Source organism: Eurosta solidaginis, chromosome 1, assembly GCF_040869045.1.
Source record: "Eurosta solidaginis isolate ZX-2024a chromosome 1, ASM4086904v1, whole genome shotgun sequence".
Taxonomy (NCBI): domain Eukaryota; kingdom Metazoa; phylum Arthropoda; class Insecta; order Diptera; family Tephritidae; genus Eurosta; species Eurosta solidaginis.
In genome coordinates this window covers 6,402,462-6,416,921 of record NC_090319.1, presented here as the reverse complement: position 1 = coordinate 6,416,921, position 14,460 = coordinate 6,402,462, and the positions used below count along the sequence as shown (strand labels likewise).

At 37.6% G+C, this 14,460-nt stretch overlaps 1 protein-coding gene across 6 annotated transcripts in view; it reads left to right on the top strand.

The window, feature by feature from the left end:
• Positions 1-14,460, top strand: part of wat (waterproof) — a 177,028-nt gene that overhangs the window by 150,493 nt on the left and 12,075 nt on the right. For all 6 annotated transcript variants that reach the window (XM_067778381.1, XM_067778377.1, XM_067778376.1 and 3 more), the window contains 3 exons: positions 10,368-10,442; positions 12,960-13,072; positions 13,235-13,483. In XM_067778381.1, the coding sequence (XP_067634482.1) occupies positions 10,368-10,442; positions 12,960-13,072; positions 13,235-13,483 (437 nt within the window). The remainder of the gene's footprint in view (positions 1-10,367; positions 10,443-12,959; positions 13,073-13,234; positions 13,484-14,460) is intronic.

Genomic DNA, 14,460 nt, shown 5'->3' with positions numbered 1-14,460 from the left:
CCAAATATTTTGGGCTTTTTATTGCAAAATTTGCTAATAAAAATGGGTATGGATTTTTCTTTGTTAAGTTTTGTATTGCAAATTTAGACTTGCCTACTTTAAAGTTTGAGCTTTAAGTTTTTTGTTACAAAACTTAAATTTTTTTTTTTGTGAGCTTGGAGCTCTCAGTTTTGAGTTTTGCGCTTTTACTTTTGACTTGCATATTTGAAGATTTGAATTATGAGTTTGTTATTCGAGTTTGTGTTTTGGGTAGAGGAGTCATTCGATATTTGGGTTTGGGATTCCAGTTTTTTGCTTGTAGTGCTTGGGCCTTATGTTTTGAGATCCGGCTATAAGAATTTTAGCTAAGAGGGTTTGGTTTGCGTTTTAAAATCATTTTTTAAATTTCGAATTTATGTTTGCGCTGTATGCATTACGCGCGTGTATTTTAATTTTTGGAACTGGTTTAAAGTTTTTGAGTTTCGAGCTTTCAAGTTAGTAATATCAGTTTTGAGTCTTTGAATTTTACTCTTTAGAGTTTTTAGTTTGTAGTTATAAGTTTACAGTAATAACTTATTGTTATTGAATTTGGTTTTTTGAGTCCTACTTTTATTTTTTATTTTTATTTTAGATTTAAAGTATTGAGGTTTGAGTTGCATATTTTGATTTTCCTTAGTTTGGGTCTTTGAGTTTTCAGATTTGGGTTTTAAACATAAATGGTTTCTCAATTTGACGCTTTAGGTTTAAGCTTTGAATTCTAAACTTCATTTGAATTTTGGGTTGTAAGTTTTGAGCTTTGAATTTTGATATTATTCTAAGTGCAACAAGTCAATATCCAAAGTCGAAACTCAAAACTCAAGGCATTCGAGCTGCGGTATTGATTTCTTGTGAGCTTTGAATGTTCGCGTTTAGAGCTTAGAGCTTTCACTTTAAAATTTTATTTTTGAGACCTTTTGAAATTCGAAGTTTGCGATGAATGAAGAGCTTTAATATCTATTCTTTATAGGCTTCACATATTTAGCATTTATATTAAGCTTTTGCTCTTCGTTCGTTGCTTCGAACTTTTGTTTCGGGATTTTTGATTGACGAGCTTTAAGCTTCGAGTTTTATTACTTGATGAAAAGGTTTGATTGCATTTTGAGCTTTAAGCTTTGAGCTAATAGTTAAGAGTTTGAGTTAAGTTCTGAGTTTGAGTTAATTGCTGCATCCGTTTTAGTAAATATTGAAATGTATGAAATGAAGGAATTTTTCCAGACCAAAAAGAATTCAACCGGGGTCGCTGTACAATTTTTCGAGAAAGTTTTACAAACTGAACAATAGTAAAAGTAATTTTCCATATAATATATTTCCACGCTATTATACATAATTCACATACAATGCGTCCTTATTGCGATGAGAATGTCGCCGTTGTAGCTGAAGAAGCTTTGAGCACTTCAAATATGCCTCTCAGCGTTAAAGTTGAGTGGATGGCTTGAAGAGTGCTCGAAATGCATTAAGCCAATTAGCATAGGCAAACACAAAAAGCACTCCAAGCTAGCGACATACTACACAAACAACACCAACAAAAGCTATAACAAAAGCGACACAACAATGAAAATGGCAACAATAAAAACAATGAAAACCGCAACATTTATGCCTAGGAAAAAAATGAAAAAGTAGTTGATAGAAAAACTGTATGCGCTCATGAATGTAGGTGTGTGCGGAAGTATGTGTATGTATATGCGTGGCGTATGTGCTGCTGAGTGCATGCAGCAGAGTGTAAAACTTAAAAGCTTGACTGCTTGGTTAATTCGCTGGTTTGTTGGCCAACAGCGAGCATGCCATTTGACTGTCTACCTAGCGGCGGTTAGTAGGGATAACTGCATCTCTGACAACTAACGTAAAGCGTGTGTGTGTGTGCGTTTTTGGTTAGACTGACTAGAGGCAACTTGCTTCACAACCCCCAAGATGGTATCGACTCTTCGATGACTTGTTCAATAAAGCCACCCAACTCACCACCTCGCCTGGTGTTTGTTTGTGATCATTGTGATTTTTGATTGACTGCTGAACTGAAGCTGTTTGTTTGCTGTTGTTATTGCGTTACTGTGGCTATTCGGAAATTTCGCTGATTTTCGCATACCTGCCAAATGTGGCCGTATGTGTGATGTGAATATATTTGTGCAAAAAACTGATGCACTTTATATCCACCAGTCAAAGTTTTCGCTTCAATGCGTTAACCGACGTTGTATTTGTTGTTGTTGTTATTTTTGTGTGCTCAGTAGCTGTATTGCGTTATAATGCTAATTTCAAGTGTGTGGCACAACTGTCGAAGTAGGAACTGCATCCGTGCCTATATGCATTTGACATGTGTTTGTGATTAACGATATTGATGGTTGACGATAACAAATGTAACGACAAAGTCGCACAAGTCGGCCGGTCATAGCAGAATTCAGTGCTGACAGCCAAACTTCAGAGAAAACAGTGTTAATCAGGGGATTTTCCGCGAACGATAGATAGCAAAAAAAAGCGGACGTACACAGGGAGCTAGCGTCTGTCGATTGGTAATTAGGTTTTCCTACTTCACAGCACATGCGCACACCTTCATATACTCACACACACACACACACTCGCATACACTTGGCTAAGAGCGCATAAATTAGTGAATTGCACTTGAATTGCGTAGACAGTGACAGCAAACAAAACGGATGACTGCTGTAAATTTGCATAAATTGTTATTCTGAGAATTTTAATAATTTCAATCGTATAAAATTTTCGCTTAACGGTTTGAATGGTAAAAGGCAGCGCTTCGATGTGAGAATAAAATTGTTTACGATGCATTAGAAGCACAAGTAAATGTCAGCTTTGGTTGTGTTTGGCATTCATCTGCTAAAGATAATAACTGCGGCTACCCTCTGAAAAATTATTCCACGTTCACATCCTTCCTCGATCTGTGCGAAGTTTATTCAGAACTTGTCTTTGCGTGCTTCCGTTCAAGCTTTCTGTTGCATTAAGAAAGGTTATCAATGAAGACGAGCGTTTATATTTAAAAAGTTTCATTAAATAAAAACCTGGCAGTGGCTGCTGAGTGATGGCTTACTCAGGTGAACTGGTAATTATGATAAAAAATCTTTGCACCATGCGTTATGCTAAGGGGGCCTGCCTGGATACGGTGACTAGGTGTGATGAGTTGTTGTTGTTGTTGTTTTAGCCGAAAAAGCACTCCACGAAGGGTGTTACGGATAACGACACTTCCTTTTTGCATGTGAATCCGGTACCCTGTGTTTAGATACTATTTTAGACATGAGAAAATTCTGGAGGACCAGTGCATAGGATAGAATCTGGAGGACTTCGAATTCTTCGACAACTGCAGGAGAAACTTCGGACTTACCTCAAGATGGGAACATTGGCGTTATAAGATGCCAGTCAGCCAATTCTCTTTTATGTGGTGTCGGTCTGGTGGAATGCAGTGGATACGGCGAGCACTCCAAGCATCAGCGCCACTCTTTAAACAACTTCGATGATCCTTCCTCCACTGCCTCTTGGTGTCTTGACGCTGGTTGTGTGCTATATGAGTATATGGTTTAAATGGATCACTTCAATATTGGTAGTGCTAACAAAGGCTTTATACCTAAACTCAAATTTTAATAGCTTTTTGAATATACTATAATCTGTTTGCTTGATTCTTTCTCTCGGGGTTACTTCGGCTTTGTCAAAAGACTCTTCAATTAAGTTCACCAGCGTGCGTCCGGCTGCTTGACCAAATACAATGTCTTTCAGGGTTTACTCAGAATTACTGCCATTGCTGCCATCAGGCATATGCCCATGATTCCCGTGATGTAGCTATCTATGAACTATGGGTTGGAGCTTAGAGGGTCATTTTTCATAAGAGTCCTGATGATACATCCGAAAATCGCTTAGGCGGTTAAGCGTCAATTAATGATGATAATGGTGACGATGATGCCACGTCCCAAAAATAAATCCGTGCACCATTATTGCTCTAGACCCTTTCTCTGTTTTCCCCATAACAGTTTGAAGGTGACTCTCTGTTTCTTTGTTTTGGTCACAAGCCAATTGGGATTCCATTATCTGGGAGCCTTTGCACGATTTCGGCTACTACTAGGGTCCGCAGAAATACCATGGAATATAAACCAGTTCGAGGCTATCTCTCATGAAATTTGTTAGATGTGGGCCTATTTTTACTTTCCTGCTGCAGGAAGCATGTGATTTATGGCGCTCAATGCGACAATCTGATTACATACTTCCTGAATAGGTCATTGGTGGGCGCCAGTCTGTGAGAACCAGTCTTACAGCTCGAGCTACCATCAGAAAGCTTAATGGCGGGTCTCGTCTCAACCCACCTACCTACTTTGGTGCAACTACTAAATAACATAAATCTTTCCATTTTGACTTTGGCAAACCCGTTCTTTTTTGCTGTTAGAATTGCTGCGTACTCCTTTTAGTTTTTTCCAAAGTTTGCAATTTGGTTTCTTGTCATTCTTTGTCATTACATTACAAATTTCCTTCCTTAGAAATTTGCTTTGCTTTTGTCTTTATCAGTGATAGTTCTTTTTCGGATGAGGGAACAAATCGACTTGAACTTTCGAAAATTATAAGCTAACGCTATTCGAAAAAAGTTAGCAGAATTAGCAACCGGTTATGTATACCTTAGATGCTAAATTTAGAAGAGTCTGCAAAATTTAGAAAACAATTCACGTACGTCATTTGTATGCTCTTGACTGTAGGTACACAGCCAACAAAACTAAATGGCAACAAGATGTAAAATACGAGTAGTGCGTAAATATATATTAGACTAAGGTTAACTGATAGCATTTGCCTTATAGCAGGTACAATTGTAAACTCAAACCGCCCTGTAAACCACAAACTGCCATTAACAAAATAGCACAAGCACACAACAAAGGGCTTGACTTAGGCCATAAGAGGATTTAGGTGACGATTGCTGATAGTAATTGCTGGTGATGATGATGATGATGATGATGATGACGATGATGTGTTATTGAGCATTGATCTATCGTCCGCAGTAAACCAAACAACAATTGCTAGGTGTTGTATTTACTGACAGTAAAAGCAAAATCAATATTTACCAAAACAAAAACAGCAACAGAAAATCTACAAAAATAACAATTGCAACAATATTTGCAATAAATATCTGACTGTGTGTGTAAAGTGTATATTTACTCACAAAAGCTTTGGCTATTTCTAATTTATGGTGTCATCATGGACGACACGCCTCCCAAGTAAAACAAAACCAAAATGGCAAATCTAACTACGCATATTTTGAGCAGTGCGTAGGAAGCATCAGGAAATTTATACATACAGACATGCATCGATACACAAACTTTAGACCGCCCTTATTAAAAATAAAAAATTCAATTTCAAATCGTGATTTCATAGTTTGGTTTACCTTTTATCACATGCAACAGCATTTGTTGTATACGTTTAGTTTTATATTTGATTTCAATTAAAATCTGCGAAATAAAAAGCTTCAATGGGACATCAATTGAAGATTGCAAATGTTATAGAAGATTATTATGTTATACATTACGAACCGGACCCGTGCGCAACTTGCGCAACCACTATAAAAGTCTCTTATCAAATAAATAAAAGGTACAGCTTGCGCTGCCATCTAGCGTATGATAGCAACTGCCAGTAATGCATTGCCAATATTCACAATAGTGCCACAGTACAAATAGATTTCTTTGTGTGCTCACAATCGTTTATTTTTAACAAATTATTTTAATAAAATATAGCTAAACAAAAGCTCTACGACCAAAATTGGCCAAATTTCCTAATAGCCCGAATCTCCATCTTTACAACCAAAACTTTATTTATAGATTTGGATTCCAAATAGGTGCGAAAAAGGGACCCGTACATAAAAACAGCATTTAGAAATAATATATATGGTTTTGCCGAAAATTTCACACACGATTTTTTTGGAAAAAAAAAATTAGAACCGATAGGGCATCTCTCAACATTTACATAAGAAGCTGCGACTTTTCGGGGTATTTTCTTAGATGTCCTGAAATATATGCTCTCTATACCAAGAGCGGAAATGAAAAATTTTGTTTGGTCCACCCTTGTTTTCGTACTTTGTTGCTTGTTTTACTAAAATTTTATATTTTGCGTATTTAGTTGAAAAGGGACCATTCTACTCGGCGGTTGGAAATCGAATTTTTTTTTTTAAATGGGGCCGGTCTTATGTTCTTATATAAGTGAAAAGTGAGTCCATGTGATATGTGTAACTACACGCATGTTGATTATATGGTTTCAATAGAAACAATTGCCATTACGATGTCAAGTTTGTCAATTTTATTTGTTCAGACTATCAATCAGTGAATAAAATGACGTTTATGAAAGTAATTGTAGGTAATATATATGTATATGTATGTAGAGTTGTCTGTGCTACTTTGTGCATATTAAACTACGTAAACTTCATAAAAGAAATAGAAGAAAAGTTGTTTCATAATTAAATTTAAACTAAGCATAGGGATTTAAAATGACACGGTCAAGTGCTTTTACATAAATAACAACAACATTAAATGTCTCCATGGTACATATGACCAATGACCACGTCTTAATTTGTTGCAATTTGTGTGACTTTAATTACAGTTCTACACCTCTTAACCCCTTAAAAATCTCGAAGCTAGCCAGAAGTGACGAACCAACTCCGAAATTGTCTTAAAATAATCCGAAAATAAGTAAGGAAGGCTATGTTTGGGTGTAACCGAACATTACGTATTCAGCTGAGAGCTGTGGAGACAAAATAAGGGAAAATCACAATGTAGGAAAATGAGCCTAGGGTAACCCTGGAATGTGTTTGTATGACATGGGTATCAACTGGAAGGTATTAAAGACCATTTCAAAAGAAAGTGATCCTTAATTTTAATTTAATTTTAATTTTATTTATATTTTTCGAAAAGTAAAAAAAAAAACAATGGTTCTTACTGACTAAAACGAATAACTAAGCCTAGCTACCAAACAGAGTTAAGTAAATTAAGAAAAATAGACTTTGGATAAGAAAAATCAAGCATAATAGAATTCGAGATCTCATTAAGTTCACGTAGAGGGCGCGACAATAGAGCATTTATCGCATAGTTAGTAGACTTATGTTTAATATAAAAGGAGTTATGAGAACGAAGAGACCTCGTTGGAATAAGAATATGAATCGCGTGCAGTAAAGTTCTATAGGTGGACGCCTTTTCGAGATATCGCCATAAAGGTGGATCAGGGGTGAGTCTAGAATTTGTTTGTACGATATAGGAATCAAATGAAAGGTGATAATGAGTATTTTAAATGGGAGTGGGCCTTAGTTCTATAGATGGACGCCTTTTCGAGATATCGCCATAAAGGTGTACGATAAGGGAATCAAATGAAAGATGTTAATGAGGGTTGTAAAAGGGAGTGGCCCTTAGTTGTATATGTGCAGGCGTTTTCGCGTTATCGAACAAAATGTGGACCAGGGTGACCCAGAACATCTTCTGTCGGTACCGCAGATTTATTTATATATGTCATACCACGAACAGTATCCCTGCCAAGATTCCAAGGGCTTTTGATTTCGCCCTGCAGAACTTTTTCATTTTCTTCTACTTAATATGGTAGGTGTCACACTCATTTTACAAAGTTTTTTCTAAAGTTATATTTCGCGTCAATAAAACAATCCAATTACCTTACCATGTTTCATCCCTTTTTTCATATTTGGTATAGAATTTTAGCATTTTTTTAATTTTTGTAATATTCGATTTCGAAAATATGGGCGTGTTCATAGTTGGATTTCGGCAGTTTTTTATACCAAAATAAAGTAAGTTTAGATAAGTACGTGAACTAAGTTTAGTAAAGATTTTTGCTCATGTTAGCGTGTTAAGGGCCGAGCGGAAGGACGGACGGTCGACTGTGTATAAAAACTGGGCGTGGCTTCAACTGTTTTCGCCCATTTTCGCAGAAAACATAGAAGCTATGCCCCTACCAAATTTCACAGGGATTAGTGAATTTTTGTTCGATTTATGGCATTAAAAGTATTATAGACAAATTATATAAAAAAGGGCGGAGCCACGCCCATTTTGAAATTTTCTTTCTATTTTGTATTTTGTTGCACCATATCATTACTGGAGTAGAATGTTGACATAAATTACTTATATACTGTAAAGATATTAAATTTTTTGTTAAAATTTAACTTTAAAATTTTTTTTTTAAAAAGTGGGCGTGTTCGTCATCCGATTTTGCTAATTTTTATTTAGCACACGCATAGTAATAGGAGTAATGTTCCTGCCAAATTTCATCATGATATCTTCAACGACTGCCAAACTACAGCTTGCTAAACTTTTAAATTACCTTCTTTTAAAAGTGGGCGGTGCGACGCCCATTGTCCAAAATTTTACTAATATTCTATTTTGCGTCATAAGGTCAACACTCCTACCAAGTTTCATCGCTGTATCCGTCTTTGGTAATGAATTATCGCACTTTTTCTGTTTTTCGAAATTTTCGATATCGAAAAAGTGGGCGTGGTTGTAGTCCGATTTCGTTCATTTTAAATAGCGATCTGAGATGAGCGCCCAGGAAGCTACATACCAAATTTGATCAAGATACCTCAAAATTTACTCCAGTTATCGTATTTACGGACGGACGGAGAGACGGACGGACGGAAATGGCTAAATAAATTTCTTTTTTCGCCCAGGTCATTTTGAGATATAGGAGTCTGTATCTATCTCGATTAGTTTATGCCATTACGGATTACCTTAGCATAGTTCGAAAACAGTCGTGAATTTAAAGCGAAATAGTCCTGGTACTGGGAAAGTTTCTAACCTGTCCTGAAGTGATCCCGAAAAAATTGTCCCGCAATTCCAGGACATTGTATCGAAAGGGTTCTGTAGTTGTACCGAAAAAATCCGTAAATAATCCCAAATCGATCACGAAAAATTACTGGAATAGTCCTAAATAAATACACAAATATTTCCCGAAAACAATATCTTGAAAAGCTTCCGAAAAAAATTCCGAAGTGATCCAGTAGCAGTCGCAAATTGATCAGAAATTAATTAAAACAGTCCTGATATGAATCCAAAATCGTTTCAAATAGAAAGACGAAATGGTCCTGGCACAGTCTCGAAACGATTTTGAAATGACCACGAAATAACCCTGAAATAGTCCCGAATTGAGCTCTAAGGGATATTGTCATAGTTCTGAATAGATCTCCAAATGAGTCCCGAAAATGTCTCGAAAAGTTTTTAGAGTATTTGCAAATTAATCCAGACGCTGTCGTGATTCGTTCCCGAAACGATCCTAAAAGAGTTCAAAAATTGTCTGAAAATAATCATAAATTACTTACTTAATTGGCGCTTAACCGTTTGAACGGTTATGGCCGTCCAACAAGGCACTAGTCGCTCCTTCTCTCCGCCAACCGGTGCCAATTGGTCACACCAAGGGAGTTAAATCGTTTTCCACCTGGTCCTTCCAACGGAGTGGGGGCCGCCCTCTACCTCTGCTTCCATAGACGGGTTCCAATAGAAACACTTTCTTGGCCGGAGCATCATCTTTCATTCGCATAACATGGCCTAGCCAGCGCAGCCGCTGCGTTTTAATTCGCTGGACTATGTTGATGTCGGCGTATAGCTCTTACAGCTATGTAGATTTACCAGGTCTGAAGCCGCACTGATCAGGTCCAATCAGCCGGTTCACGGTGGACTTCAATCTTTCGCACAATACATTTGAAAGGATCATAAATTGATTCCGTAATAGTCCAAACTACGTCGAAACGGTCCTGGCATAATCCCGACACCATCCTGAAACGACCCAGAAGTAATACCAAAATATGCCCAAATTTATCCTAATAACGAACAAATTTTTTTTTATAATGTGTTTTATCGAAAAAATTATCCAATTTGTTCTCCTATGAACAGCCAACTCATATTACTGTATGTATGTTTTTGTGTAAGCTGCCATTTCTTATAACAAATTTTTATGCGTGCGTTGAAGAAATTACGCTCAAAAAAAAAACAGAAATTGAAGCATAACTAAGCGCTTATTCATATATTTTGTCTGCATATCCACATATTTGCCTCATTTAAAATGCGCATTGATAAATTGAATTAATTTTAGTTGAATGGAGAAAGTGATAGACAAGTAGACAATGGGGAGGCGACAATTTGGCCCTTGCATAATTTTATGAGTGTCTCGAAAGTGTCATTAAATTGGTTAGCATTTTTTCACGATTTCTTATATGAGCAAGTGGATGATGATATAGCAATATGATAAACGTCTGGTGGGGGCATTGAATTATATTTTATATTGACAGGCTTATATTACCATCAATCACAAATGCTGACTTTACAGACATATATCTTGTTTGACTTTGTTGTTGATTCTTCTTTTACTAATGGCCTTCTCTCTTTTTTTTGCAGATGAGTCTCCAATACAGAAATTTTACAAGGATAAGGGTGTTTTCCTTACTGGCGGTACAGGCTTCTTTGGAAAAAGTGAGCAATGCAAAATTTAATTAGTACTTAATTGTTAATTGGCTTATTGTATTCATGGTGAGGGGGATTGGCTCATATGATGAATCTTATATATCGCTGCTTAGTTGATTGTTCTTTCCATGGCAAGTATTTTCTTTGACGATAAATACATCTCCATGGCCTCTACTATAAGAGCTTGTTACTTGCTGCACTTGTTGTCAGAATGGAGAGACAGATGGTTGGAGTCTACCCTAAAAGCACAGCGGTCGGCCACCATTGTCACGCGTTATATGTCCAGTACCAGAGTCCATAGAGACAACTTAGAGAACTGGGCTTCATTTTCATCCAGAGTTATGTAATATGAAGAAAAATTAAGGTGGACACTTTTTTCTAAATTGCCCGACGCATATGGGTAGCCCAATTGTTTATCCACATGAGGAGGGAGACGATGGTTTATAAAAAGGGCGATTACAAGCCACAAGTGAAGTTTTGTGTGTAAACTGGTCATATCCATTACGTAGCCACAGCGGTAACCGTGGCCAAAATCGCGAAAGTGGCCGGGACCGTTACCTTATTAATCGTAACTATAAAAGTAATCTGCTCACAGTTTCCGTAACGGTAAATGTAACCATACCCACAACCGTATCTTTAACCATAACCGCAATCATAACCGTAACCATAATGATAACCGTTGCCGTCCTACAAGATTAACCGTAATGTAAACAGAAACAATAGCACTTACCACAAAAATAAACAAAATTGCGAATAGAAGAGCCATTACAACTGTCGCCGTTATTATGACTGTACCAGTGACGGGCATCGAGACTTTAGCCTTAAACGTAACCAAAGCCCTAACGGAACGATAACCGTAAATATAAAAGCAACCGTAACCTTAACAGAAACACAATCATAAACTTGTTAGCTAAGCAACCCAACGGTAAACATCAACTTTACCGAAACATAACCATAATCTTAGCCGTATTCCTATCCTCAACAATAACCGCAACTTACTTACTTAATTGGCGCTTAACCGTCTAAACGGTTATGGCCGTCCAACAAAACGCGCCAGTCGTTCCTTCGCTCCGCCAACCGGCGCCAATTAATCACACCAAGGGAGTTTAAATCGTTTTCCACCTGGTCCTTCCAACCGAGTGAGCGCCTATGGCCGCTAGACTATGTTGATGTCTGGGTATAGCTCGTACAGCTCATCATTAAATCTTCTTCGGTACTCGCCATCGCCAACGCGTAGAGGTCCATAAATCTTTCGAAGAAATTTTCTCTCGAACATTCCCAAAGCCGCTTCATCTGCTGATGTCATGGTCCATACTTCTGCCCCATATAGCAGGACGGGTACGATAAGTGACTTGTAGAGTACGATTTTCGTTCGCCGAGAGAGGACTTTTCAATTGTCTACTTAGTCCAAAGTAGCATTTACTGGAAAGATTGATTCTTCGCTGGATTTCAGTGCTGATGTTGTTGCTAGTGTTGATGCTGGTTCCCAAATAAACGAAGTCTTTTACTATTTCGAAATTATGGCTGCCAACAGTAGCGTGGTTGCCAAGGCGCATATGCGTTTAATCTTTGCTCTTCGTTTTGTCCTCATTCACCATCAAACCCATCTTTACCGCTTCTTTTTCCAGTTTGGAGTAAGCAGAACTAACAGCGCGGGTGTTTAGGACGATGATATCAATGTCATCAGCATATGCCAGTAATTGCACGCTTTTATAGTATATTGTTCCAGTGCTGTTAAGTTCTGCAGCTAGTATAATTTTCTCCAGCATCAAATTAAAGAAATCGCACGATAGGGGTTCACCCTGTCTGAAACCTCGTTTAGTTTCGAACGGCTCGGAGAGGTCCTTCCCAATTCTGACTGAGCTAATGGTGTTTCTCAACGTCATTTTGCACAGCTGTATAAGTTTTGCGGGGAAACCAAATTCAGACATAGCGGCATATAGGCAGCTCCTTTTCGTGCTATCGAAGGCGGCTTTAAAGTCGACGAAAAGGTGATGTGTGTCGATTCTCTTTTCACGGGTTTTTCCAAGATTTGGCGCATTGTGAAAATCTGGTCGATGGTAGAATTACCAGGTCTGAAGCCGCACTGATAAGGTCCAATCAGCCGGTTCACGGTGGGCTTCAATCTTTCCCACAATACACTTGAAAGGACCTTATATGCGATATTAAGAAGGCTGATTCCACGATAGTGACAAAGAATACTTAGATTCCAACTGTCGGGCATGCACTCGTCCGCCCATATTTTGCTAAGGAGCTGCTGCATTCGCCTTACCAACTCCTCGCCGCCGTACTTGAATAGCTCCGCAGGCAATCCATCAGCGCCCACGGCCTTGTTGTTTTTCAATCTTTCAATCAACAATAGCAGTAATTTAATCAAGTATATTCAGCATTTAGAACATACTAAAATGTAAAAAATATAACGCATGAGTTATTACTAAAAACTGTTTATGATTTTATAGAAGAAAATAATTGTTTATACCAGCCTTTAAATAAATTTCTATATTTATTTCTTTCCACTTTTTCCAGTTATAATCGATAAATTGTTGCGCGTCACCGAGGTGGCACAAATTTATTTGCTTATACGCACCAAAAAGGGTAAAGATGTCTATTCTCGCATCGAAGATCTATTCAATGATCCTGTAAGTGAAATTCTGCAGTCAAAACACTTAACTTGTTTTTATAACTGCACACACTTTAGCTATTTTTCCGTTGACTTATTAATATTCTAACCATTTTTTTTCAATATTTTTACGCTTTCTCGTTTGCGTTTATTTTTTATCTTTCTTATGTTCTAACTTAAGGTGTTTGAGAAATTGAAAAAATGCAATCCCAAGTATCGACAGAAAATCTCCATCATCAGCGGTGATTGCTCGCTGCCCGCATTGGGTATCACGCAAACAGAACGTGAGCTAATCAAGGAGAATGTAAACATTGTTATCCATGGGGCGGCGACGGTGCGTTTCGATGAGAAATTGAAAATGGCAATAGCCATAAATGTGAATGGCACAAAAGAGATATTGCAGTTGGCCAAAGAGATTGTCCACTTGAAGGTAAATTTGACCATAATCGCGCTATGGATACTTGTTTGTATGGATACGTGGTGTTTGTATGGATACGTGGTGTACGTATGTATTACAATATCTAAGTGTGTGTGCGTTGACAGTTTTGTAATATTCTGAGGTAGTTTCAAGGAAATGCATAAGAGAGTTCTATTAAAGGTGAAATGATTTATGATATACCCAGCTTCGGGATCTATTGTAGCAACAGCCATGATATGAAGGAGCTCGTTAAAGCACCTTAAAGGTCCTCAACCGATATTTATGAAAATTCCAGTGTAGGTTAACAGAGGCAGTATGTAGAAAACTTTGGAAAAGTAGATGGATGGTTGGAAAGGTAGATGGAGTAGAAGGGTAAAGGACATGAAGGCTGGGAAAAAAGGGTAGAGTATAAGAAATAAGGATATTTATCAAGAGAGAAAAAGGAGGTGTAGGAGAAAACAAAAGAATAAATTGCAGGAAGAGAGAAAACGAGAGATGAGAAAAAAGATAGTTCGACTTTAAGGTGTAAATTGTTTGGCTGGTCTGATAGGGTTCTTGTATTTGTATTCAGGCCCCTAAGCCAAATTTGACTGACTCGATTATTATATTAGATCAAGACCGGATCTACGAAATTAATCAAAATTTCAAGAACAAAAAACGGTACTACTACTAGTCTTCTCGTGGCGATGAGGAGATTCTTCGTTAGGGGAGGAGCCAGTTTCTGTCTTCAAAAAAAGCATGTGAATAAGTGCAGTTAGGTATAAATGTGTTGCACCTTTGCTTGTACATGTATGCTTGTGTTGGCGTGTTTGACACGTTATTTGTAAGCGATTTTAATTTCTCCTCTGCCAATGCATCTACGCCCAGACAAAACTGATGGTTAAATGTATAATGCGTCTGAACATAGAAAAATAATTTGGTCAGTGAATTATTGAAGATTATGTTGAGAGTGTCGCGGACGTACAGAAAACTATTTCAATTCTGAATTT